The 26,969-nt window shown below is 41.3% G+C and overlaps 1 protein-coding gene across 1 annotated transcript in view; it reads right to left on the bottom strand.

Moving 5' to 3' along the window:
- LOC139330459 (contactin-associated protein-like 4) overlaps window positions 1-26,969 on the bottom strand; it is a 106,392-nt gene that overhangs the window by 65,716 nt on the left and 13,707 nt on the right. The window contains exons 2-3 of the mRNA XM_070961380.1: window positions 19,238-19,348; window positions 637-830 (exon numbers count right to left, since the gene is read on the bottom strand). Of these exons, the coding sequence (XP_070817481.1) occupies window positions 637-830; window positions 19,238-19,348 (305 nt within the window). The remainder of the gene's footprint in view (window positions 1-636; window positions 831-19,237; window positions 19,349-26,969) is intronic.

Raw genomic sequence — 26,969 nt, 5'->3', positions numbered from 1 at the left:
GCAGATAATTTCACATTATGTGACACCTGCAGACTGATCAGATTTTCATCAGTTAGAAATAAACCTGAATGAAGTTTTCAAATAGCTTTGCGCGTACAGTATAGGCAGCCCTGTCTCCTAGAAATTATGTTGATGTACTACTAATGTTTTCTGAATTACATTTGATAGGATATGTAATTGCTGCCTGGGTTATGTTCACCGGCTATGAGGCTGGTGGTCGTTTTAAATGTTGGTTGTTCAAGATTTTGAGGTTTTCTTAACTGAAGCACTTTGATTAAGGTTAGGAAAAGATGGTGATTCTGATCAAATGTAAATATATTTTGAGCCACTATTGATTTTCAATATTCACCCAAGGCCACCCTCTTTCCCAAATCTCAACCAAGTGCTTTAAGTGCCTAAACATAACCATAAACTTTAATAATGCATTAGTTGCCCTGAGCAAATAGTGTTCAGCAAGAGGGTCAGTGAACATTTTAATGATGTGTTCAGAGTCAGTATTTTATGCTGGCAAATAATGTTTAAATGACATTTTCTCATGATGTTGCTGAAGTAAGGTCCAGGTGGTGTCCACTTTCTTTAAAAGTGTATTTGCAATTAAAAATTAGTTGTGCTCTTCTTTTCTATTTTTAGAGTTACCCCTAAGCTGTCTTCTTGCCGGTGTTGTCTCCAGTTATGTCCTGTGTCGCTGAACATCAACAGGTAACCTGTTAGCCAATCAGAGCTGCCGTAGCGTCCCTGCGTGGCAACAGCAGTGATTTGGGTCCGCCTCCCAAGATCCACCTCCAGCCACTGGTATCTGTCTGACACGAGAGGAGACCAACCCCCAGCTCCTGCACAGGGGACAGAGACAAAGGATGTGTGTTAATGACCAGAACCACCTTTCACTTCATGTAATAATGTGTGTGTGTTTCAGAGTGTATCTGAGTGTGTGATGGAGGAGATACAGAGGCCAGCGAAGGTGACAGAATAGACAGCGAGGATCGAGAGGCAAATTGTGGAAGTAAAATATGATTCATTACATTTTAATCTACTTGAAATCAAACTTTAAAACTGTGAGTTTATGGTGGATACTCCGTGCTATGATTGTAAATCCGGCCATAATAAATCCCCCAGTTTGTACATGAATGCAAACTGCTTATTTATGTGCTTGAGTAATGTCCATAGATTAGCGGTGAGGAGTTTGTGGATGACTGGAATGTCAAAGACAAGAATTAAGGTACTGGAGAGGCAATTCCACTCATGTTTGTGAAGTTATTAGTAGTCAGCACATTCAGAAGAAAACCCAGCAATTTAGTTGAAATGCTGCAAAATACGTTAGACGTCCAAGGAGGGTCGAATGTAGGTTAACTGGAATTAGCTGTAGATACTTGAAATCATTTTCTTCTCCCATTTTGGGATGAACACCCTTAGAATGGTATGAAATGACAGCCACGAACCATTTCCTCGTGTCGCCGCCAGTGACTCTGCCAACTGCCAGTACAGCAAGGAGCACTAGCGAACTAGGTGGTATCAATGACTTTGACAGTGACCCCAAAGAAATTAAATTCCTACAGCCAGTTAGAACTGAAGGAGCCCCTTGGATGAGAGGCCCTAGACCCTCTGTAATTAACCATGACCCAGATGACATTTGAGAATCTTCAGATAGTAAAAAACATAGTTTATCCCATTTCTTAAGTCCACTTACATGCTCACAGATTTAAAGCCCTGCACTTTGTCAAAGACTGGTTTCATGATGACAAATAATAAATCCTCATCATCAAAGACATTAAGTGGGATATATCTGAGTCACAAACACTTGAAGGAAATGAATTAGACTGTGAAGCACCAAGATGGTATTTAAAGCAATTGATGACTCTCCACAACTGTCAAGATATGTCCCGCCATTTAATGTGTCTGCTCTGGTTTTTATGGGGCTGCCAGGGTGCCAGCGCTCAGAGGCCATGTGGAATATGCTAAGAAATTATTTAATAACTTGTTCCATCACGTTTCCACGCTGATACGGCCTAAATCACTGAGCTGAAGCTTTTGTCTTTTCACCAGTGATTTGTAGAGCTGACGTTCCTCCTATGTTTTTCGGGGTAACATCCTCTCGCTGTCCAGGCGACAGCTGTTGCAGCAGCTAGAGAGGACATCCAGGGACGTGTGAGCTGAACTCACACTGTGTTCACTGAACAACCGCGTAGGATGTCTGTCACTGCAATGGCAAACTCTTTGCCATGGTGAAAATAATTACATTTTGACACCACTATATGAATTACAATAATCCTTTGCCTGGTTCAGTGTGACTGATCATTTCTAACATTTTGTATTGAAAATAACTGAATGCTATAAATAAACAGACAATGTAAAGTGTGATTTCTTCTTATCCTCTCTGGAATACAGGTTGATATGTTGAAAAATTCAGCTTTTAAATATCAGCAGACGCACAGCTTGTCAAAATCATGCATCTAAACATGTTCACCCCCTTGTAAAATGCTGTTTTATTGGCTTAGAACACTGAGTCAAAGTAGATTTAAAGTGAAGAAGTGGTCTTTATAAAGTGATCTTAATTAATTAGAAATATATAATACAATATACTGTACTTGTACTTGTGTACTGTAAATGTTGCACACAAGCACCCCCTTCAAGTCAGCATTTAGAAGATGCTTCTTCAGCAACATCTGCCTTGAGTCTGAGTGGATGTGTCTATTAGCTTTGCACATCTGGACACTACTTTGATTTTTTTTTTTTTTTTCCAAAAAAATTTCTGTAATGCAAAGGATCATGTAGTATATGTTGAATTGTATCACTGCAGTGAGTTACAGTATATTTTTGATAAGGGTTTCAGTGATAGAAAAACTGTGAAGTAGCTGAAACATTTCAGATTTTGTTAATTACATGTAAAGCTTATATGTATTAAGAAAGTGAAGAGAAACATTGAGCACAAATGCTGATTAAACACACTAAACCATTGTGTGTGTAGGTAAAGGTGAGTCCTGTGTGGTTTGTGTCAATTTAGATCTTTTCACTCAATTTTAAACATTCAAAATAAACCCTGATAATTTCCTTTTTTTTTCTTTTGTTTTTTTTTTTTCTTTTTTTTTAAACTGACTGGAAGCTCCAGTTAAACATCTTGATTCTATCCAGTTAATGTCTTACGCTCCAATTTCTGATTCAATCTTTTGGCACACTCATCTTTTTAAGAAGTGAAATAAATGTACATGGTATTTAATGTTGACGACTCAGCAAAAAAGAGAAGCAAGTAACAAAATGGCTTGACTCGGAAAAAGGAAGTCCCCAGTTCTGAATTAACCTCACTGAGAAGTCACGGTCAGCCCAAACCGGAAGCAAACGAGGAACTTTCAGGACCATGCTGGACTCTTTCCTGCAACATACCACACTGCATTTGGAGGATGTGCTTTAATTCAGAGATGCTGAACCTGTTGCAGAAAGTCAGGATGGGGACGGACAGGGCGAGAGGAAGGACAGCTGAGTGGTTTGTGTCATGCATAAGAAAGAGAGACAGCAGAGGAAGAAATGGAGGCGATAGTGAAAGTTGTGCCTTTGAACTGAAGCTAAGCTTTGCAGCGACATCGGCAAAATTCACCCAGCTGCAATTTCATTTCTGCTCTGGATGCTGCTGGCAACCCCTAGTCAAAGGAGTGTGTGTGTGTGTGTGTGTGTGTGTGTGTGCGTGTGTGTGCGCGTGTGTGTGCGTGTGTGTGTGTGTGTGTGTGTGTGTGTGTGTGTGTGTGTGTGTGTGTGTGTGTGTGTGTGTGTGTGTGAGACAGAAAGAAAAGAGAGAGAGAGAGAGAGAGAGAGAGAGGGGGAGAGAGAGAGAGAGAGAGAGAGAGAGAGAGAGAGAGAGAGAGAATCAAGAGCTATAGCAGAACTTGATAATGAAGAAACATTGGAGGTGATGGAAAAGGCTGCTACAAGATAACAACACTTTGAATACTGGGAAGTGTGTGTGTGTGTGTGTGTGTGTGTGTGTGTGTGTGTGTGTGTGTGTGTGTGTGTGTGTGTGTGTGTGTGTGTGTGTGTATGTGTGTGTGCGTGCATGTTTAAGACAAGTGCTGAGTCAGGACAAAGCAAATCCATGGCACCCGAAAAGCAGATGGAGGGATTTCTCCCCTACAGAGCACACACACACACACACACACACACACACACACACACACACACACACACACACACACACACACACACACACACACACAGAGTCACACACATGATAAAACAGCCAGTTTAAAGAACACTTGAGATTGCATTGCCAAGGTGATATCATGCTGACACAAGGCCAATACAATCAATACCACAACACTCCAGACACGCAGCCTGAAGCAGTCACACTCCCTCGTCTCATCACATTTATTATGAGGCTACTTATACGGTTATTGTAGTCACACAGCCGACCATGAACCCCATTAGGATTGTTCCACATATGTGCAGTGGGTCAGATATTTTTTTTATACAGCTGACGTGTCTGTTCATGGTTCCGGTCATTTCTCAGGAAAACATGGCACCTTCATAAATGTCAGGGTTTGCTGCTTTTCTTTGTTATACATTCATGACACCAAACTGAACATGTTTAGGTTTTGGAGTGTTGGTTGGTCAAAACAAGCAAATAGAAAAAAATGACAGAAGGGCTTTTGTAAATTGTAAATGGCATTTTACAGTGAACTGGATGAATGTGCCATGAAACTTGACACAGACATTCACAGTGTGCCTAATCCCCAGATTACTGTGAGCTGTGTGACAATCTAAACTTTGCATTCAGCTCAGTGGACAAAAGAAATTTTAGTGCACGGCACACTGGCAGGGTACAGCTTCGCTGACCTTGACAAGCTGAGTCTGAGATGTCCCAAAGCAGCCATCGTACAGACAGTCTGGTCTCATTCCCAGAGTGTCAAATACTGGCGCTTTGTCCCACCCCTGGCGTCTCATACAGACACACAGGATAAGCTTTAGCACCTGTATGTAGTGAGCTTTCAGCTAACTCCACTGTAAACCCATCTGGAGCAATAAAACATGCTCATAGAGAGGTCACATAGTGTAGAGAGGAAAAAAGTCCTTAGAGGGCTGGAGGTTGGGTTTAGTGATGGGTCATACACATTGTCTCCAAGGAGACCAGGATTCATGTCCTGTGAAACACAAAAAAGGAACAATCTTTTCAGAAACCCACATTAACTGCTTGTTAGGAAGGTCTTCTAGCAGGAGAGGTTTTTTGCATCGCTGGGATGAGAACTTGTAGCAGTTGTTTTGTGTCTAACGTTGACACAGATGGGTCAACAGTGGAGTTTGCTGAAAGCCTGGTGCTCTTATATGGATGCTAAAGGCACCGTGCATCTGTATGAGATGCAGAGGGGCGTGACAAAGCATCAGGATTTGACACTAATGAGAACAGGTTGACACAGAACTTTTTCCCTCTGGCACTATTCTCAAGAAGAAGTTCACTTTTTTTGCCCGACTCTTAATTTTTGGCACACTTCTTCCGTGCCCACCCATCGGCTTTTTTATTGTAGCCATTTTGACAAGTCATAGAAGGAAGTGCACACGCATACATATTTAAATTAATGATGGCTGAATTCTATTTAGCTGCTTCAGTTTCAGGGTCCTGGTGTTGCTCATGCTGGCTCACTGCCACAGCTTACTAGAACATTAATTAATGTTATTACCTGTGCTTTTCCAAATGGAAAAGGCTTTTCCGTCTGTTAGTCAAACTCACCTGTCATTCCAGTGACCTGATTCTTTCACCTACCTGTACACCATTCACCTATTAGTGTCCTGATACATATACCGTATCAGTGTATTTCCACCTACTCTCTGCCTGATTGTCCATTGAAGCATCTTAGCAAAAGTATTTGAGCTTCCTCACCTGTGTCCTGCCCACCCTGTTTTCTCAACCCTGCCTATCTGTTTGGACTCTGCGAGCTTTGATTGTGTACATGTTGCCACCCTCTGGCTGCCTGTTTGACTCAGTAAACTCTGATGTTAAACCTACCTGCCAGAGTCCTGCTTTTGAGCCCAAAACTTGGTATCATGAGCTGTTGGTAATGATCTAAGGTGAGCAACATCTTATTCATTAAAAAAATAAAATAAAAATCTGGTATGGAATGAGCATTACAATCATCAGACAATCATCAGACAATAATATGTTTGTGTATTATGCACTTATAAATGTGTGTACATTCAGATCACTTGGAATTTTGAGTTTGAGATTTAATTTAATTTGGGTAAATACTGTTTAAAACTTGATAAACAGTACAGTTATCATCATTAAAATGCATGAAAGGAGAAGAACTTCTGGCATATGACTCAGCTGCCTTTGGGAAGGAAATGAAACAGCTTTCACAAAACTGCATCATGCTGTTATCCTGTCACTTTGAAAATTGTTTTTCATGTCATTGTGACTTTAGTGCTTGATTTCTTTCTGTTACCTTTGTTTCTATAATGCTTAAAATCAGGTTTATGGATGGGAGATGGATGCACTATCCTTTGGGTTGAATGTCTGAGGTCATCCTCTTTCCTCTGGCTTCTGCTTTTATTTCTTTTTTTTTCCTCCACCAGCTGTTTCATTGCTGTGCTGCCTGCTCGTTAGGGCAGCAGCTAAAGGCCAGAGCTAATAAGTACCTCAGTAACAGACATGAACACTGACAGCACAACAGGAGAGAGCTGGCACACTGACCTTTACTCATTGCTGCTGAGATGAGAGAAGTGCAGAACACAGACAAAAGAAATAGAGTAAAAGTGATGGAGGTAGAGAAGCAGATAAACTGACATCTACAGGATGGCAGAGGAGGAATTAGGAGAAGAGGAAGAACGAAGGAAACAAAGAGAGGTAGACACCTATGCTCATTAGGAAGAGAGGAAAGCAGAAAGGGTCCAAATGAAGGCGAGTAGAGTGTATATAGGGACATCTGAGTGGAAAACATTCTTCACTAAATCCACCATGTTGGTCACACATCACTTGTTTGATCACCAAAACAATAGCTTCTGTCACGCATGCCTGTCAGTTCTGATCCAGTAAATCTCCTTGTTTTCTCTACCTAACTGTCTGTAATGATACCAAAGCCTTTTCCCCACTCAGGGAAGTAATTGAGGTTAAAAACAGGTCAGGAACATTGCATCGCTGCACTGCTGGACATTAAAATTGGCACATTAGCACAATGAATTAACAAGTAAGAAGACCGCGACTTTTGGGGTCGACCATATCAGAAGACCAACCAACCAAACAGCCACAGGGGCGGTTGTGCTCTGAGCATGGAGACATGGGCAGGAGGGGCATCAATCCAGAGGAAAAGCGTGCAAGACACTCTGAGAATAAACTCATGTTGCTCTTGCAACACTGAAAACAACAGCATGACATCATCATAAAGTCAGCAAAACAATATGACAGGATCAAAACAATACAGTAAAGAAATGCCACTACTGGTCCAAAACTGCATTTGAACTTTACTCTGTTTATGACAGAGAGGCTGAATGTGGTCCAAACCTCTCTGCCACCACATACCAATGCAGATTAATCAGGTTACTACTCCTGTAATACTTGTAGTAAATACTATAGGAAACCATCTGGAAGGCTTGTGCTGCTCACAATTATTAAAACAACAGTTATTACAGATGACACCAGGAGCAGGTGGGGGTGTATGGTGACAGACAGAAAGAAAAGAAAAGAAAATATAGGAAGCTGTGAGTGGCAATGATTGGGGTCCAAGCAGATGCTTGGATTTGGATGCTTGTTTCTTAATTAACTGACACTTGAAAATGCATCACATGCACACATTCCCACATTGTTGGCACGTACTGTAGGACTCAACACGTTTTCCCCCACTGTTGCTCTCTACCTGTCAGCTGCCAGCTGAGCAGCAGCTCCCACTTGATCTTCAGAGGCAGAACATTAAATTAGCAAACTAAAATCACAAAAATTGGCCCCCCAAAAAACAAGTGGCATATTGCCAATATATTGTTCCAATTGCCCTAGTACCCTAGTAGCCCACCTGACAATTCGCACCTGTGCACCCTTTTGCTGCTCACGATTAGCAAACTGGACAGAGGCATATAGGTACAGCCTATGCCAGCCTCTAGAAAACAATAAAACACTGGCTAGTATAGCCTTCAGTTCATTGTGTTTCAATTCAATTCTTCAGTTAATGGCAGCAAAAGAAACAGGAAAATGCTGTAATATTTGAAAAGTAACGGATTGCTCATTTGAAGAAATAACTAAATAACTGATTATGCTATTGTGTGATGACAACTTATGGCAAGGATTTAGAATTTGTATAAAAATGAGTTTTTAGCTCTGAATTTGATGCAGCAACATGACTCAAACAAGAAAAGACTGGGAAAGTTGTGGAATGCTCCAAAAACACCTGTTTGGAACAGGGGGCCTTTCTGTGTGAAGTTTGCATGTTCTTCCCGTGCATGCGTGGGTTCTCTCCGTGCACTCCGGCTTCCTCCCACAGACCAAAAACATGCTCATTAGGTTAATTGATGACTAAATTGTCCGTAGGTGTGAGTGTGAGTGTGAATGTTTGTTTGTCCTTACATGTGGCCCTGCAATCGGCTGGCGACCGGTTCAGGGTGTACCCCGCCTCTTGCCCATTGTAGCTGGGATAGGCTCCAGCCCCCCACAACCCCGAAAGGGATAGGTGGTATAGATAATGGATGGATGGTATAATGTGGCAAAGCATTTCCACTCCAAGCATCCACTGTGGGCCTGTTGCCTGTTGAGTCAGTGCTGCAGCCTGTGGTTCATCTGCCTGCCAGCAGCTGTGTGACTGGCCAAGTCTAAAAGCTGAGCCATGCAGCAGACATACAATGTCCTCTTTAAGATGAGAACCACTGAGGTGGAGGTGCTGAATGAGGTACGGTGACATTATGTATCGCTAATAGATGTAAGGTTTATCATCATTTTCATGTACAGGCTTTATGGTGTTATGAACAATTAATGTTGAAATCCTAATGAATGTTTAATGTTTTCTCTTCCTTCTGGCTTTCAGGGGTGTTACAGAGTGGTGATGCAGCTCTGTGGTGTTTACATCACATATGGATACTACAACAAGGTCACTGCTGCCTGACACAACTCTTCTTTGTTTTTTTTCTTTAAATATAGTTAACTTGTGAAGAGTCTTGAGAAGGTTTGGAGGGCTAGTCACCCTTTGTTTCGGAGAAACCTTTGGGTTTGCAAGTTTGGTTTAGCGCTCCTTGAAATTCAGGTGGCAATACAGTTGTCCAAAAACATATTTGCTGTTGCAAATTAATATTATATAAAAGTAATTTTTGGGTGACTAGGGTTGTAAAAGGTGACTTGGAAATATTTAATTAGTCTAAAATTAGCTGATCAAAGAATAAGTCAACAATCATGAATTTATGGATTTCATAAAAGGTCTCTCTAACCACAAGCTTTTGGAGTGCGACCTTGTTTTCTGAGGATGTGCTGTTAGAGAGAGTGCTGGGAGCTAAAATCAATTGAAGTCTGATGGTTGCTCAACAGAAACAGCTTTTAAAATAAACTTAAGTAAATTGCAGTATTGAGTGCCGAATGTTTTATTATTAAAATGAATTCATCCAGGGGCCAATAAAATACAGTTTTCTGCTAAAAGGTCAATCCTCTGCCAATCTGCTGAGTGTACAGAGGGGATTTTGCCGTCCATGTTCTCATTTACTTAAGTTTTCCAACAAGTTTCCTCTAAAATTAGTACATTCCTCAAAAGAAGTAAATATGTGTCATCATTGCAAATCATACATGGATTTATTTGGGCTAGTATGAAAGCATCAAAGGGAATTTTATTTTGGATGCTTCATCCTGGCACAGTGGATACAGGCCAAGGACGAGTGGTGTCAAGGCTGGATTATGACTTTTTTATGGTGGCAGGGGTGGGAGATGGAACAGAAACTCAGAGATAACAAGTTCAGTTCCCACAGCAGCCAGTTCAGAAACCACAAGTGTTTTACAAGTGCTCTTGATTTTCTCCAGATAAGAGCACCATCTGAGTGCCTAACATCTTCTTAACTCAAAAAAGAATCTGCATCTGTGGAGCCAACTGGGAAACCTCCACATGCCACTGGGATTAGTTTAAATGTGGAGCAGATTTTAATACTGATCCCTGTATGGATCACTATCTAAGAAAAGAACAAAACCTGACACAAGATGCGAGCTTGTGAAACCGGAACTCTTCTACTTTAAGCCTTTCAACCCTTGTATGTATAGCACGTGTATATAATAAGGGAACTACTACTTATGCTGACATTTATGAGCAGCCTAACCTATCCTGATTTGGTAAGACTGGCTTAAACATGACGTGACTATGTAATAATCGTAGATAAATGGCAAAACAACCTGAGGTTCAAGATGTTAAGCCACATGCAGGTTTTTTATACTATAAAAAGAAATACCACATATATTCTGCATTATCTTGGTTTGTTCTTCACTGGGGTTAAAGATTTTCAATTTCCCAGCTGAATGCATTCTAGCACTTCTGCAATAAGCTGTAAAAATCTCTATTTTCCACATGATGCTGTGAACCACAAAGCCCAAACCAGACAAGAGTTCACTCAGCGTTAGCCCTAACTATTGTGTAACATATTCAAGAGTTGACTAAGTGGAGAATTAGGCATGGCTGAATTGCAGCCAGATTGCACCATAACTGTTGCACAACTGTAGCAATCTAGCTAGCTGAACTAACTGGGAAAGCATTAGGTTATATATGACTCATTGAGTGTGACGAGTAGAGGAGGTAAAATAAAATTTTGTCCCCACTGAAATTGGATTAAAATGCAGTTCAAAAACTGGAAAGTTTTAAACGATATTATTAAAAAGACAATACATCTCTGCCACTAAATAGTGTTGCTTAGTTTAACTTAATAAGATAATTTCCAGCTCATTTGCATGAATACTACTAATTGAAGTACATAATGATGAATGTAAATATGTAAATAAGGTAAAATCCAAATTTACAAAGGGTTAGCTGTCAAGTTTTATGTATCGCTAAAACTTTTATTTTTGGCAATGACAAAAAATACATTTTAATTGCTTTTTTCATCAACAATATTGCATTTTGATACAGTCAGTTTGTGTTTAATGGGCTATATATATTTACAGTATATTACAGTACAGTACACTCATATTTGCTGACTTTTTAAATATGTGGAGCAATCCAATCTGTTCTCTATTACCACAAAGTGTTAATGGAGGCTGGACCACAGCGAGACCCTTCAAGCTATCAGTCCGCTTCTGTAACACCACAGCTGGACGAGTCCCTCCTGGCGTCCGACGGAGCCTTCTCCACAATGAGGATTAACTTCAGCTTTCGTCTCTCTTAATAAGACAGTAAAAGAACACAACTTCCAGCACATTATGTCTATCTATTCAGTTCTAATTCCAGTCTCCACCATGTAAGTGTCGACAGGGAAATAGAGGCTGACACAACTCTTGTCAGGGCAATGGCTTCACTAGAGAGAGCAGATGTGCGTGCCAAATAAAAGTAATGTTTGTTTAACACTGATGCACCGTTTTTCCACACAGTATCCATTGATGGAAAGGTGAAGACACCAAAGGGGACAGGAAGACAAAAACAGGACAGATGGGGAAAAGGATACCAGATAACAGAGGAAAAATCTCCAAAAGTCAGTGGGTCTCAAAGAGAGGCAGTAAGACACAGACAGCCCGGCAGAGTGACAGACAGTATAACCAGGTCAAGATTTGTAAATGTGTCTGTGTGGGCTTGCAGGGATTTAAAAGTGCTTTAAGCTGATTTGAGTTGGAGAGTCATATACTGGAGTTGCAGTGGATTTTAGGTGGAGCTTAAGGTGCTTTTCTGACAACCTGGGAGATAATGCACAGCTAAATATATAAATGACCACAGCAATGGAAAAGCCATATTAACATTCTCAGAGATGGGAAGCAGCAGATCAAAATAAGAAGCAAGTCCTAACAGGGACATTTTTTTACATGGCAGGCCACTGGAGCGTGTGCGAGGTCATGTCCATTATACAGAGCTTGACAGCTGGAACAGCAAAGAAACCAGTTTTAGGAGTCTGAGCAAACTGACACAGAGCAAAATTAGGAGCAGCCCCTGGAGATGCTGACTTTGGGGAATTTCAACAAAAAGTGGGAGGCAGGATTGAAATAATGGGACTGACTGACAGGGGGTTGATGACAAGAAGAATAACTCAATGAAACTTGCAGTTTCACAAGGCATTAAAAGTGTTTATTCATTCATTCATACATTATTCTCTCATTTGATAAATGATGTGACAGTTGTTTGCATTGCCTGCTCTTCCTTTTATGTTTTTCCTGTTCATTTCTCTTAAAAACTACTTTGAGCTCCATTTTTGGTTTAAAGTGTTCTATATATAAAGTTTATTGTAATATATTTCATTAATGTGACTCAGTATTGGTAAAATAGACATGATGGTTCAGTAACAGCAGTAAAACGGTTGGGTAGTCACAGCATAAAAATCTGTTAAAGTGTTTTTTAAGGAGCTCTCATGGATTTACAACACGGGCTATAATCAGTAAATTGAGTGAGGGATTTTAAGGCAATATAGCCAGAAAGCTAAGGTGAGAGGCTTTTCGCTGCATTTTGTCAAGGAATCAGGCAATATTTACCCTTATAATTAGATTTATGGAGAGAGTGACTACCTCAGATTAAGAGGATTTAAGCGGAGGAGCTGTGGAATTTAACTAGATATGGTGTTTAAGAGCAGCATTAAATGGGCACCTGGAGAGGCAGAGGGGGCGCATAAACATCACACAAAGATCAATTCCTCATACGGTTCCCTCCGCATGGTTAATTTCAACCTACAGCCCTCTGCTAATGTTTAAATCCCCTTTTCAAATCTAAATTAGTACTTCCAGAAAATGATTACTGGGGATTGATGAAGTGTTCCAAGCCTATTTCAGCATAATTACAGTGGTTCTAATGTGCAATTATCAGTACAGCCCACTGAAAAACAGAGACCGTTTAGATGTTAAATACTGCCATTAACATTTGCCGATAAATGTTAAATGTTGTCATTAACATTTGGCTATAAGATGGAATGGAGTTATCCCAATGTTTTCTTGGCAGCCCACATATGAGTGGTTCACCTTTGACAAGGAGTACAAGAGAGTAGTAGGGCAGGACGTGGTCTGAAAATACAGGAGCAAATGATGAAGAGAGGGAAGGTGATGGTGGGAGGAGAGAGCAAGGAGGCAAAGGGGAGAGTAAAACAAATGAGATCACATGAGCAGCAGAATGGAGAGTTAAGCATCCAACAGCGTGCGCCTTTTAGAAGAGACAGTTACATCCAGTCAGTAGATTTTATCAACTTGATGTCAGATCAAGGTCTGTCTGTGGATTGTGAGTTTCTCCACTGACGCCATTTGTAGCTTCATCTTGCTTAGAGTGAAAACAGCAGCTGTCCCACCAGACCAGGGGACGGAGGAGCCCCGGTCTCGGACCCTCCACTGCAGACTCCCTCCTGCTCCTGACCTCACACTGAAGGCTTGCAGCAGCACTGATCAGCTTGTATAAAGAGCACTTTTTCTAACCTATTAATCCAATCTGCACCCATCTGTGTGTGCAAACCAGGTTGTCAGTATTCAGGAGATTTTTAGCATGACTGGCCTCATTATTTTATATTTTAAGGAATAGCACACTTAAGCAGAATGGGGGAGGCAACTGCCCAAACTAGCAACTGGTGCATTGTATCACAATCGACTGTTCATGCTCTTTTCTGCCAGCTGCCTTTTCAGGTGCCATACACTGATGATGCAGAAGCAACATCAGTTCATTTTGCCATTTCTTGATTAAATAAAAAAATCTCATCTTCAACACTCTGCTGAGACCATCAGCTGTGAGCTTATGCTTCCTTGGCCTCTAAACCTGAGCGGCTATTAGTGCACCCCTGCCAACCTCCGTGTCAAGGCTAATTGTCCACTTTGCACATTGTTATCCACCGTGGACTGATGACACTTAATGCCAGTGCAGGGCTGGTGCTTCCTCCTGTTGCTGTTGGCTCTGTTTACAGCGTCCAGCCATAATAGGGCACAATACCTATAGTGGAGGCATCACTGTGATGGGATTAAACCGTGAATATCAAGAGTCACTGATGTAGAATCCTGAGGAAGTCACAAGCTGGGACAATCAGACGCAAAACAAAAGGATGCTATTTCTGTAGTTCCTCCAAACACACATATTTGACACATATTGAAGATATTTTCTGGTTCCCAAGAAAATTTGAGATCTATCCTGAACTTGTCCTGACAGAAATATGCACAAGACGTAGTTATGCTATATACTGTGTGCTGATGGTATTTCTGTATTCTAAAATTTAAATGAGCCTATATGGTGTACAAGGTTGAACAAATAAAACAGAACAAGAATAGGCTGCAGGCATTTTAACAGGACATAACATGAGAGAGTGCAACTCTCTGATGTGATGGAGAACAACCTGCAGGCGGACTTCACTGACAGCTCGTTTCTTGTCTTGCTTTCATGTATACCAGGGATGAGAAAGCCAGATCACTCATATGATGCTGGGAACATGCAATACCACAGTGAATGTACAATTATACGATGACCTGTCTATTACCCTTTTAGCCAAGTAATGCTCAGCCTGTCAGTCAGATTTTAGTATCGCCGGTTGGCTCAGATTCAGTCGTGTCAGACTGGATTGAGGATTGAGATGTATCTCTGAGCTAATTTTACTGGCTCCAATATATCCATCGCTTGCTCTGACTGTCCTTATTTTTCTGACTGCTGAGCTCCTGATAAAGTGTGTTGTGTTACTATGACAGCTGGCATCGCTGAGTCATTAATTGTGGAAATGTTGAAAATGGTTTTGTTTTTTTTTGTTTTTTTTTGATGTTGGAAAACATAATACTAAATGTTATTAATGTAAAACTTTCAAATGTGGTGAAACATTATTAAAAAACTCAAAATAACTGGACAATAAACCTTGTGGCACCCTGGCCTTGTCCTCATGGCACCCCACTTTGGGAACTGCTGCTGTAGGCTGCTGGAGCTGGTCCAGCTGTATGATTGGCTTTATATTTCAGCGGTGTCTACAGACCCAAGAGATGAGGACAACAATTCCTCTCTCAAATTAATTTCTTGCAGTGTGTTGGAATGTGTTTACAGGAAAACACTGTCCAGCATTCGTAATGGAAATTACTCAGAAAACAATATTCTGCCAGGTTATCTTCGATTTGTTGGTCAGATTATTCTTACAGTAGAAGTGAAAGCGAAAGAAATCCCAGTCTCCCTCATGATTCTCTGCTCTGAGTACAGTCAGCCACTCGGCTCTGTAAATGAAGAAATCTGCAAGCTGTTCCCTCAAGAAAGCTCAAAAACAAGCCATGATAGCCCTTCACAAAACCCCACATCAGCAGCCAGTAGAGAGCTCCCTCTTGAATTTTTATTGCAGTGGGTGAATCACAACTCGGATTTATATCCCTACTAAGAGGAGGTGGCCCTGTGAAGGGTTTGATGTACTAGTCTAATATAATTCCAATGCATTTCTATATACAATACAGATGGTTGGAAGTAACTGCTGTCCTTTTTATCTATCTATCTATCTATCTATCTATCTATCTATCTATCTATCTATCTATCTATCTATCTATCTATCTATCTATCTATCTATCTGTCTGTCTGTCTGTCTGTCTGTCTGTCTGTTTTTGTCTATTTTTGCCTCCCTTTCTCTGTCCATAGCCACCACAGAGGTACATCTCAGACTGTGTGAATCCAGCTGAGGTTTGCCTTTGATGTTTTGTGCTCTGCGTCCTGTAGAAAGACTCTCTCCTGCACTGAGGGGAAAATGCACCACTGCAGCCCACAGAACAAACCAGAACAGAACAGAACAGAACACATCTCATTAGAAAGAGGGAGATTCAGTCGAGGGACACTGCTTTTTCTCAGACTGATCCTAGCATTTCACTGGCCTGAAGGTGCCTCTTGACAGCTGATGTCAACAACTGACCGAGTGCAGAAAGTTTAAAGGTGCACCAGGCAAAACTTTTTTTTAAGGATAGCCAGCACTCCAAACCCCTCACTGTGTTTCTGCTTTGAAACACAGCTGTGAAGAAAAAGTAAAAGGTCACAGCTGTAGCAGAAAAGGGTAGAGAGGAGTTTTAACTATAGAGCTTGAGGAAGCTCTTACATTTAGCCCTTTTTGACCAGATACTTCCAGGAACTGTGGAATCAATGGAATGAAAATGTAAAGTCCATTTGGCACATTTCCATTCCCATTCCCACCACATCTGAAGAAATGTGAAGATTAGTAGACCCATGGTGGATTAAAAAGGTATTTTAAATGCAATTTTGACACATGAGGAAACAACAATGTTCTCTTACTGTTTACTGTGGCATGCTTCTAATGTTGGAGTTGGATTTAATGAATGAACACAAAGGAGACGTACAGAGATGAAAAAGGAGGCTGAAAACTCAACAATGTCTGTCTCTGCAGGAAACAATTTACTGTTAGACAATAATTTATCTCTGATAAATGAAACTATTAGCAAATAAAGCTTTTTTTCTCTTGTTCCCTGCTCTCTCTCTCTTTCGCTAGTCGGGAAGCCAACAAACAAACAAAGCCTTTGTTTTTAACAATAAATACCAAGACATATCCATCCATCCATCCATTTTCTATACCGCCTTTCGGGGTTGCGGGGGGGGTGGAGCCTATCCCAGTTGTCAACAGGCGAGAGGTGGGGTACACCCTGGATCTCCAGTCGATCGCAGGGCAACATACAGAGACAAACAACCATTCACACTCACACTCACACCTAGGGGCAATTTTAGAGTCACCAATTAACCTAAGAAGCATGTTTTTGGTCTGTGGGAGGAAGCCGGAGTGCACGGAGAGAACCCACGCATGCACGGGAAGAACATGCAAACTTCACAAAGAAAGGCCCTGCCCGGGGATCGAATCGGCAACCTTCTTGCTCTGAGGCACGCGCACTACCTGCTGCGCCACCGTGCCACCCCAAGACATATCCATGTCCTAAAATTAGTACTGGTGGCACCACGTCCCTCCTTATGTTGTGAATGAAACTAGAGACAAGTTGAATCATCAGAAAGTAGCAGCTCTGGAGCAGGGAACAGTTGGACCTATCGTTACTGAAAAGGTTCTTGGTCCCCTAGCCCTCCTGTTGTCTTCGTTTCCTGTTAACTACCTTTGTCTTCCCAGTCAAAATTGACCGTTCCCCTCTAGCTGATTATAAATCCATGAATATATATATACAAAATGAAATTATATATATATATATGCGAACAAAATCAAGCCCAAGCAAAAACAAATCTTATTCTCTGTTTCTCTGGGTCCTTTTGAAAAAATGAAAAGCAAAAAAAGGCTGGTTTTGACATCTCTTGGTGCACACAGTTTGCACCTCTTCCTCTTCCTGGTGGCTCTTGCTTCTGAGGCCCGAACATCTCTCACTCTCTTGTGTCTCGGTTGTCGAAATGCAACACCCAGGACAGTGAAAAGTCTTCAGGGGTATTGTGGCTCGAAAGATTGCAAACTCCTACTTACTTACAGAATCTTTATGCCATAGGCTGACGGTGGATTCATTCTTGGATCTGTTGACACCAGACAGAATCGAGATACCCACGTAGGGTTGAATGCCCAATCGGTCTACCTCCTCCCAGGCGTTGTTGTACATCCATCTCTCCTCCAGGTTGGTCATGTTCATGCCTATTGTTTGGATTTCCTTTGTCAGGAACAGTTTGAAGCAGGACTTTACGTCATTCAGGATATGGTATACCTTGACCCTTGAGTATTCTTGATGACATTTTCTGCTGACAGCCGACCTCTCCTCTCAGGTGGGGATGAACACCAGGACAAAGTCCCATTCTTTGACTGGAATGTAACCACAGCAGGAGCATCCTCTACACTGGATTGTTCCCCATCCGTGGTCTCTTTGTCTGCATCATATTCTGTGTCATCCTCATCTTCTGACACCTCCTCTTCAAAAGCATCTTCGATGTCATTTTCCTCCCCTCTCCCTCTCATCACTGTCTTGGTCAAAAAAATAATCTGAGGCCTCAGCCACTGTGCTGCCACAGAAATGAATTTAGACACACACACAAACACACACACACACACACACACACACACACACACACACACACACACACACACACACCTCTATTTTATACGCTACTTGTAATCTTACCCATTCATTTTTAATGACCGGGAAGACCAAGGGTGTACACAAGTTCAATAAAACATCACATTTTTTTCTTTTAAAAATCTCAAAATTCATTTTCTGTGTTCAGATGCCATTTGCGAACAAAGTCAAGGAATCTTATGACAAACAGATGAAATTAACTACATAATTTAGAGAGAGAAACTGTCATTTGGTCAGATTTGAGGGCTAAGAAAGTTCCTCCAGTGGAAACATCTTATTTGATAATCCAGCAAGGCCCAATCAAGTACATTACCAAACACAGAAACACCAAAAATTAAGAACAAATTTACAAAGGAAGGTACGTGAGGACAATGTCCAACCTAAGCCAATGTCAGAGGTGTGTGTGTAGCTGCAAGGCCAACAGCAATGTGCTGCACCATGTGGGCACACAAGATACAGGGACCATACTGTACATATGCAGCCATGGAGCTTCATACTGAAACAATGTTTTTGTGCGGCTGGTTTAAACCACAGACTGGACTTCTGGAAACAACCTCTAAATGAAGTAAAATTACACAATATAAAGTAAAATCTAAAATGATGGCTGGAACAGATAGGTGTGGCCTTTCCCTGTAAATCAAAATGCTTAAATGTGTTTACCCAAGTAAATGTCTGCTGGGTGTTTTATGTGTGTGGTCAGTCAAATGAGGTCGTCCCACAAAGTGAAAGGCCACACAGAAAATAGTCTCTTAATCTGCAGCGAGGGAAACCTGAATTCATCACCACTGAATCACAGGCGCCGCCTCTTTTGCTAATAAGACATTTATGTCAAAGAATTTTATGGCTATGTTAGATTAAGTCTGACTAATGAATTCTGGGCAATAAACTCACTCAAACTTTTCAAACTCAACGGGCTTGGCGAGGTGTATAGCTCTCCAGGGGAGCTCTAAATATGAGACACTGAAACAAAATCCTACACCAAGCAAAGTACGCCTGCATGAACCACAGTGAGTGCCCGGATCAGCTCAGACATTATTCATGACAATGTTCAGGGTATGAATCCATCTCGAAATGTGCCGTCAGTGCCAGTGGTTAAATATTTAGGCTGGACAATGGACATAGCAATGAATGATTCCTCACCTTCTCTCCTGTTGACCTTAGCAAAGACCGGCCCATGGCTGCCAGTTAGCTGGGAGGAGCTTCTGAATGATGATGGCGGCAGATTGGTCACCAGTGGGCTGTCACATGCCTCTGTTAACCAATTACAAAGCAGAAAAGACAGGGATTAATATCCAGGCACATGGATGTTTCATTGAACAAATGGACCAATCATTCTCAGTGTGTTATCTCACTGTAATACTGGGGAAAAGCAGACTGAGGGAAGTGAAGAAGTTTTATTCTAATGGAAAGGTTAAACTTGATGCTCTCTTGAGTACCCATAACACATAAGAATAAGAATAAGACAACTTGGTTTCAGTGAGAATAAAAAGCCAGTGGAGACCTTTTCATGCCTCATGTACTTTGACGTTTATATGTCAAGGGTACAAATTGACTGTGACACATGAACATGAAGCATTGTATCGGTTATGGATGACTAAGATGCATGCACACATTATGTTGATGAAACCATGAGATATCAGAATAAAGGATACAAGTTTTCCAGTGTTAAATATTATCAGACACTTTAGAATGTCCGTTCAGTGTTCAATATTTCACTGTGTGACAGTTTTTACTGGAAAGCACTGATATGCGAGTCAAATATGACAGCATTATTGCTTGATAAGAAAAAAAAAAGCTAACCGAACAAAGAATTCATCCTATAAACAAGTATTTTTTTCTGTTTTTCTCTAACTTTTAAATACATTTTTCTTTCAGTGGAACACAAAACAACATGCAGACTTCTGATTATCAGCACACTCTATTGTTAATGTGTCTCTATGCTTTACTGCAGTCAGGGCCACTTCTCAATGGCTTAAAAACTGCAAAAACACAGAGAAGAGAGCTGTGCCAAACATGATTACTGTTGTTCTGTAGCTGGAAAAAAGCAGTTATGAAACAGGAGCCGTGACTAATTTTGTCATTTATCCACGGGGAAGCTGTTTCCCCAGAATACCTGATTATTAACTAATTATGAAATGTTCACTTATTTCTGAGATTACTACGTAAGTGTAATCTAAAATCTCTTTTTTAATGGTTGTTTTTTTCCACCACTGAGAAGACAACCAGCTGAAATTATTCACACTGCATTCTGAAATGCCCGGTGCTGTCTCCCTACTCTGACAACAAGGCTTCAACCTGAGATTACTTTGTCAACATTATTGGACTTCATTTCAAGCACAGAGGGATTTTCATTACCTGAGACTATAAACCACAGACTGTTGACAGTTTTGAATAGCCTGTGATGTCCACCTAAGTCTGCCTGCTCTAACTCTCCTCTGCAGGCACTTCAGAGTTTGTCTGTGCATTTCCATTCAAGCTCAGGTCGTTTACTGCATCTTCAGACAGGGAGGAACCTGCAGGAAACTCATGGCTTTGTGCGGCAGTGCACAATACCATAACCATCACTGCTGTCAATTCTCCTCTGATCACCTTTGATGTGTTTCTTAATCAGTATTTACATGTGTCAAAAATAAAATTGAGTGTCCTCCCAGGCCTCAATTTTCAAAACTCTGGTTAATGTTTTGTTTTCAGATGCAAAAAAAAACCTTAAAATGCAGGTCTTTGCCAAACAAACTGCTGCATGTTTGCTCCCAGTAAGAAAGGAAACTCCTGACAACATCCCAGTCAGATCTCTGGTTTGTGTCATGGTTTCAAGGACCGTGGTCTGATACTGACGACATGCTGACTGATAGCAATGCTCAGAGAGTGAAGAAAGGGAAAATAGTCAGAATTAGGTGAAATCCTCCTGACTAAAAGGGCTAAAGACACATCTATTGATTGTTCGTTAAATCCTAGCCCTCATACTTACTGCTGCCACATCTGTCAAGCTTTCCACATGGATCATACGCAGTTTACAATGGTAACAGTGTCAGATTTACCACTTGAAGTCCTTGAGTCTGAAATCAAGGACAATGGATCAAATCAAGGACAATGGGGCTGATTTCAGGACATCGAGGCAGGCCAGCCACAGGACCGCCACCCACCTGCCCTTAGCCCTAACACAAACACGGGTCATTTCAGAAAAGTTCTTGGCCATTAGCACAGAAGGAATCTCTAATGACCATTTCCAAATCCGGTGTTACAGACCCATCCATGCTCTTTGCACACCCATACTCAATATGATGATAAAGCACAAAAGGTCAAGTCAGTTATTTCAAAACACAAAGAAAGAAATATTTCTAATTAGACCATGACAGTTATAACAAAAGGAGAGAAAGAATACCCTCCACCGAGTGAGAGATTAGAGAAAAGTAAAATCAAACCCTCACTGAAGGGAATGAGATCAAATCATCGGTGAACAAAAGAGTTTACTCTTCAAAGAATTCATTAATCAAAGCATTGGTCAAATTGTGCGCAGAATTGGACTAATATATAGAGTATACGACAGTCAGCTGAAATGATTGCAATAATAACATCAAAAGAGGCTTATCCACATGTACAGCTTATTATATTGTAATCATCTCTGCAGCTGCATCTTACAGTATGACTTGTGATGTGCTGCTTACTAGTGTTTAGGTACAAATGCAAGCAAGCAAGCAAGTCCTTGAAGTCCAGTCTTTGGACCAGTTTTTTTCTGAGTGGAGAGGATGGCAAGTCCATTATGCCTTCCCTGGCTCATCGTGCAGCACATATAGTTTTTAATAAGTTTCATTTTGCTGAATGTGCCCTCACCCCCCATCACGGTCATTTGTAATGTGAGGATGATGCACAGCAGTGTGCACAGGTCTCCACAGATACCTTGGAGCTGCGATTTGCATTTCCGTGGACGCAGATCCAGAAAAGTTGCAGTATAGATTTTTTGATATGATGCACTTGACTCACCAGCACATCTATCACACAATGTGAGAAGCAAAATGGCAGTGGATATGACTGGATATATGTTTTCAATCATTTTGCCTCTGATCTCTGACCTCTGGTCAGGCTGCAGTTGGGGACCAGACTGTCTGGGGCATTAAGCAATATCAATCAGACGCAACATCTTTGGATGTGCGTTCCTGTGCATATCTGACAGATGATGCAGGGAACACCTTGCAATGGAAATTGTGCCAATTTGGGGGGGCTTACACTAAATTATGCGTATAACCTATTTCAGGGCATGACTGGGCTGCGTGAACCCCAAGTAGCTTCAGGACATGTGATGCACATGGAGAGAAAGTTGCTCATGGATTTGGCTCTAACATGCAGCCTGCAGCTCTCTTGCTTTTCCTGACATAAAACAGCCATTATCACAGCCCTGACCACAGCGCTCTGCAACATGAACATGTGCTCACCAACATCTCAGCTATTCCTTTTCCCGTCTTCTTCTCAAACTCTTTGAATTTGAGAAACCGCTCTTCAGTTTTCCCATTCTTCAACTTGTTTGTCAAACATACCTTGGTATAATCACATTCTGCTCCTTGTGAGATGTGTCAGGCTGACCATCACATATTGTACAATAATATGTCGCTTCCCTCCTCTCCTTAAGAATGGCTTCTAATCCGTGGGCACCACATATATCAAGAAATTCATTCTGTCAGCGGAGAGATAATGAGTCTGCATTTTTTTCTCCTGTTGTTGGTGCTTTCTCAGTCTCTGACAAGGTTCATTTAATATGATGTCATACCCAGTACCCAGTCGCTCCAGGGTTCCAAGAAAATGTCACTTATTTGTGTCAATTTCTCTGTTAGGGTTCGAGACCTCTAAAAGCCATGTTTCTGGACGCCAAAGGAAGTGTTGAATCTGTAGGTTTTCCCATTTCAATAGCAACGGTGGTGAGTGAGGCTGCTCTCCTGCGCCGGGATCTGTTTGCACATTTTGTGCTACTTTATCTCTGACACTTTCGTTCCTTCCTTCAACTTAAAAACACTGCATGACTTGTTTTCAAGCTCCAAAGAAAAAAGAACGCATGGATTTCAACAGTGCCTTTTTACTGTCACCGTAGGCCAGCCAGTCTGCCTAAGTTAGACTAGACTGCAGCAGATGATGTGGAAATCCCTCACTGTCTGTGTCTTTTAAGGCCATTATAGCCTCAGCAAAGGGGACACTTGTCCCAAGCTTATATGGAAAACGATTTCCTTCCTGTCAGAATCCTTCATGATTGTCCAGGGTCATCGGATAGGACTGCTTGTTTATTTTCCTAAGCTGCCTCATTTTTCACATATACAGTATCTTTAACTCTGAATGTGAGTCTGCAGACAGAGCTGGGGAAGTGGACTTGGCCTGCATGGAGATTGTGGGTTTCCCTCAGTGGACCTGCTTTGGGTGGGAACACTCAGCCCTCTCTCAGGTTCTCATCTTATATTTCTTAGAATTTATATATGTTCTTTAATTCTACTTAAAGGTTAAGAGCGCTAAAGCTTTAGTTACTAGTCTGCCTAGTTCCTCAACTTTGCCACATTCAGCTTCATTATTAGGCTACTGTAAATAGCAATCTAATCTAAAATCTGAAAGCAGCTAAACATGTCATTTAATCCACCTTACACTTTTGCTCTTATGTTTTTTTTCGTAAGGCCAAAATGAAAGATAACACACTCCAAACTCTTCAAATTGCTCATTGCCACAGCAACATGCACATCAATTAAACATGCAAAGAAGTCCAACACTTGACCGGCCTTCTGAGCCTTTGGTTGCTTCGCTATATTTGGATAATTGCTGTTCAGAAGAGCAAAGAGCTCAGACGATTTCTAATCTCACAAAATTCTATTCAACGAGCCTCTTTAAATGAGCTATTTCAATCTACCAGCACACCAAAAACCCAGTTCCGACTAAAGAAAACAACCTGTGTAAATGTTGGTCCTAACACTATTCAAAATGCTGCTGTTTCGTCATCTTCATCCAGTCAGGCGAAAGGCTGCCAGAGGCACAGAGCAAGCTGTGGATAATAGCAGGGCACCGCCTGCAGAATACAGTTGAATTAGTGTAGAGGTGAAATGAGCAATGTAAAACCTCAGTGGATAATGTGTCATGAGAGCACGGCCTTGGCTCAGAAACGCTGGATGAAAGAAGCAGAGGTGTTTGAACAGGCAAGGCTGATTTTCCTTGGAGGAGTAGTGACATTTAAGAGGTGACTGTGAGGAAAAAGGTAAAGCACAAATAGAGAAAGCTTAGAGGAGAATGAAGGTAAAAGGCTGCTAAAGTGCCAGCCACTGACGGGGGCTTTGTCAGACATGTAAACATGTAACTACAAGGTATTTCTACGACAGAGCTGCAACGAATGCACGGTTACTAAATTCTTTGCAACAGAAGAGACTGACAGCCGAAGGGAATGCATTGCAATATTGACCAAAACTACTGCAGTGGAAACCTAAAAACCTTAAACTTACCCTTTTCAGCCTGTCTATCATATCCAGTTGGGGGTATATGGTTTTAGACATACAGTACTACAAGCATATACTCTCAAATCAAATCAAATCAACTTTATTTCTATGGCACTTTTCATACGTTTACAGTAATACAAAGTGCCTCACAGGGGGTAAAAACAAAAAAAACAGAACATTACAGAACAGTGTGACCCGAAACCTCCCACCCCCCAAATATACACACAGATACACAATTACATACACAATCACGCACATACATAGACATACGGACAGACATACATACCCACACACACAAACATACACACACCCACATACATACACTAACTGTTGCTGAGGAGACATGGCTGGGCACCGAGAACCGAGGTGAGGAAGAAGCTGCCTTTGGGGGCCATGCACACCGAGAGGAATCATGGTCCATGACTGCGGGGTCGCTGACACAGGGACCACCCCAGCCCAGGCAGGCAGGAGGCTCCACACCAAGGTGTAAAGCTCTCTAGCTACCCGGGCCAGGGCCATCCATGCAACAGCACCCCCATCGGTGAACCAGAATCAAATCCCGGTGCATGGTAAGCATGTTCACGTGTTTGTTTGTACTTTTGGCGGGTTGGTTTGACATCCTACCACACTGGAAAATTAACTCGTTATAACAATAAAACGGTGGAATATTATGTTGTTATCACGGTAAAACGGAGCAAAAAAAAATTATGTTGATCCATGGCCTTTTAGGGCTTCCATAAGCCTCTGTGCCTTGACTACTTCTGTTTGCATGAAGCAGCAATTGATGTGAGTCATATCACAGCCCTCTGTGAAGCGGCCAGTGTGTTTTGCACTTAAGGCACACGTTCACAGGACAGTCCAAGTATATCCTTCTGCAGTGCACCATCCAGTTTTTACTATTTTAGTGAAATAACCGAGTACCCAGAGGGACGACAACAGATCCAGAGATGCTGAATACTGATGAGTGCCATCCATCACTTCAACAAACTTAAAAAAAAAGACTTCTCAGAGCAGTGTAAGTGCCCAGACAGTCAAAGTCGACTTGTTGATCGGCGTGATCTCATTCTCTCTCTCTCTGTCTCTCACAGTAAGAAGAATCTAACCGCCAAGTGAAAACAGCCGTCCGTGTTTGGTTTGTTTGTGTCTCTTTACAAACTTCTCACCTTTTACAGAAGAGGGGCCAGCAGACAAAGGTTCATCTGCTTTACACTGTGTGACTGTTTGCCTGTAGAAACACTGCTGGAAACTAAAAGGTGCACAAGAGCACAAGCCTCCGCCAACACTAAGCAGCTTTTCCAAAAAAGATAACACTAACATAACTCATATCTAACGATGAATTCAAACTCCGATTTATTGCCTGAAACTACAAACATGCCCTTAAGCACTTGGCATCAAAACTTGTGCTTCTGTTGTCTTCGTGATAATGGATGTAAAAAATTAGAGTTTATTTTTGGACACTTTGTTTGTTTGTCCTGTCCTCTGGATGGTTTTTGAGATGGTGACGCACAAACTCAAACTAAAAGGGGTCAAAACATGACAATCTATAAGGTCCCACATGTACCTAGAGAAACAAATCTGAAGGATGTAGATAGCTGACACTTAGTAATGATTCTGACAATGAGTAACAGAGCTCTGTCTCGTGGTGTAAAACTCTATATTTTGTGATTTTAATGTGACACAGTGTTGGGACAGAAGACCAAAATATCTTTGTGCCACAACACGTATGACCGCACAATGTCATCTGTGTCAGGTCTTGTCTTCTCTGTGTTTAAGTGTCTCAGTAAGGACGTCACTGCAAAAATGTCAAGAAAAAATCTGGTTCACTGTGCCTGCTGTAAGAAAAAGTTAAAAGTAATGAAAATGTATTTTAGGTAAGCAGCTTGTCAATGTCCTGCTTATACCATGGTAACACAAATGACCCATACATCTCAAGCTACAGCTCAAACCATGATAAACCCTTCTGCTATAGGATGACAGACCTTCATGTTCACAAGACCCTTTGGTCATTCTTTAAATCTACTTCACCACAGCTTCTGAGGACCAATAGGTCTACAGCCATGCTGAGGCTGAATTTTGGTAAGAAGTGCTTGGAGTTAAATGGTCACAATAACAATGTAAACATGATGCGCAGCAGCTATATTTTTTTTATAATGTTCAACATCTTAATTTGGTAATTAGGACTAAATCTAAATTACTGTTGAGGCTTATATGAATGTCATTAGTTTTGCAAGTGTTTGGTCATGAACCAAAGTATTGGACGAATTGAAATTTTGACTCTAGATTCATAATTCATCCCCTGGGGATCATGAATATCAATCCATCCAAAATGTGTTGTGTCCATTTGACCATTAAGCAGACCAGTATGTCCCTCCTAAAAACAAAATGTCGAATCTCAGCCTTCTGATCTGATTTTCATA

This window comes from Chaetodon trifascialis, chromosome 4 (assembly GCF_039877785.1).
Source record: "Chaetodon trifascialis isolate fChaTrf1 chromosome 4, fChaTrf1.hap1, whole genome shotgun sequence".
Taxonomy (NCBI): domain Eukaryota; kingdom Metazoa; phylum Chordata; class Actinopteri; order Chaetodontiformes; family Chaetodontidae; genus Chaetodon; species Chaetodon trifascialis.
This window is presented reverse-complemented; position numbering and strand designations above follow the sequence as displayed.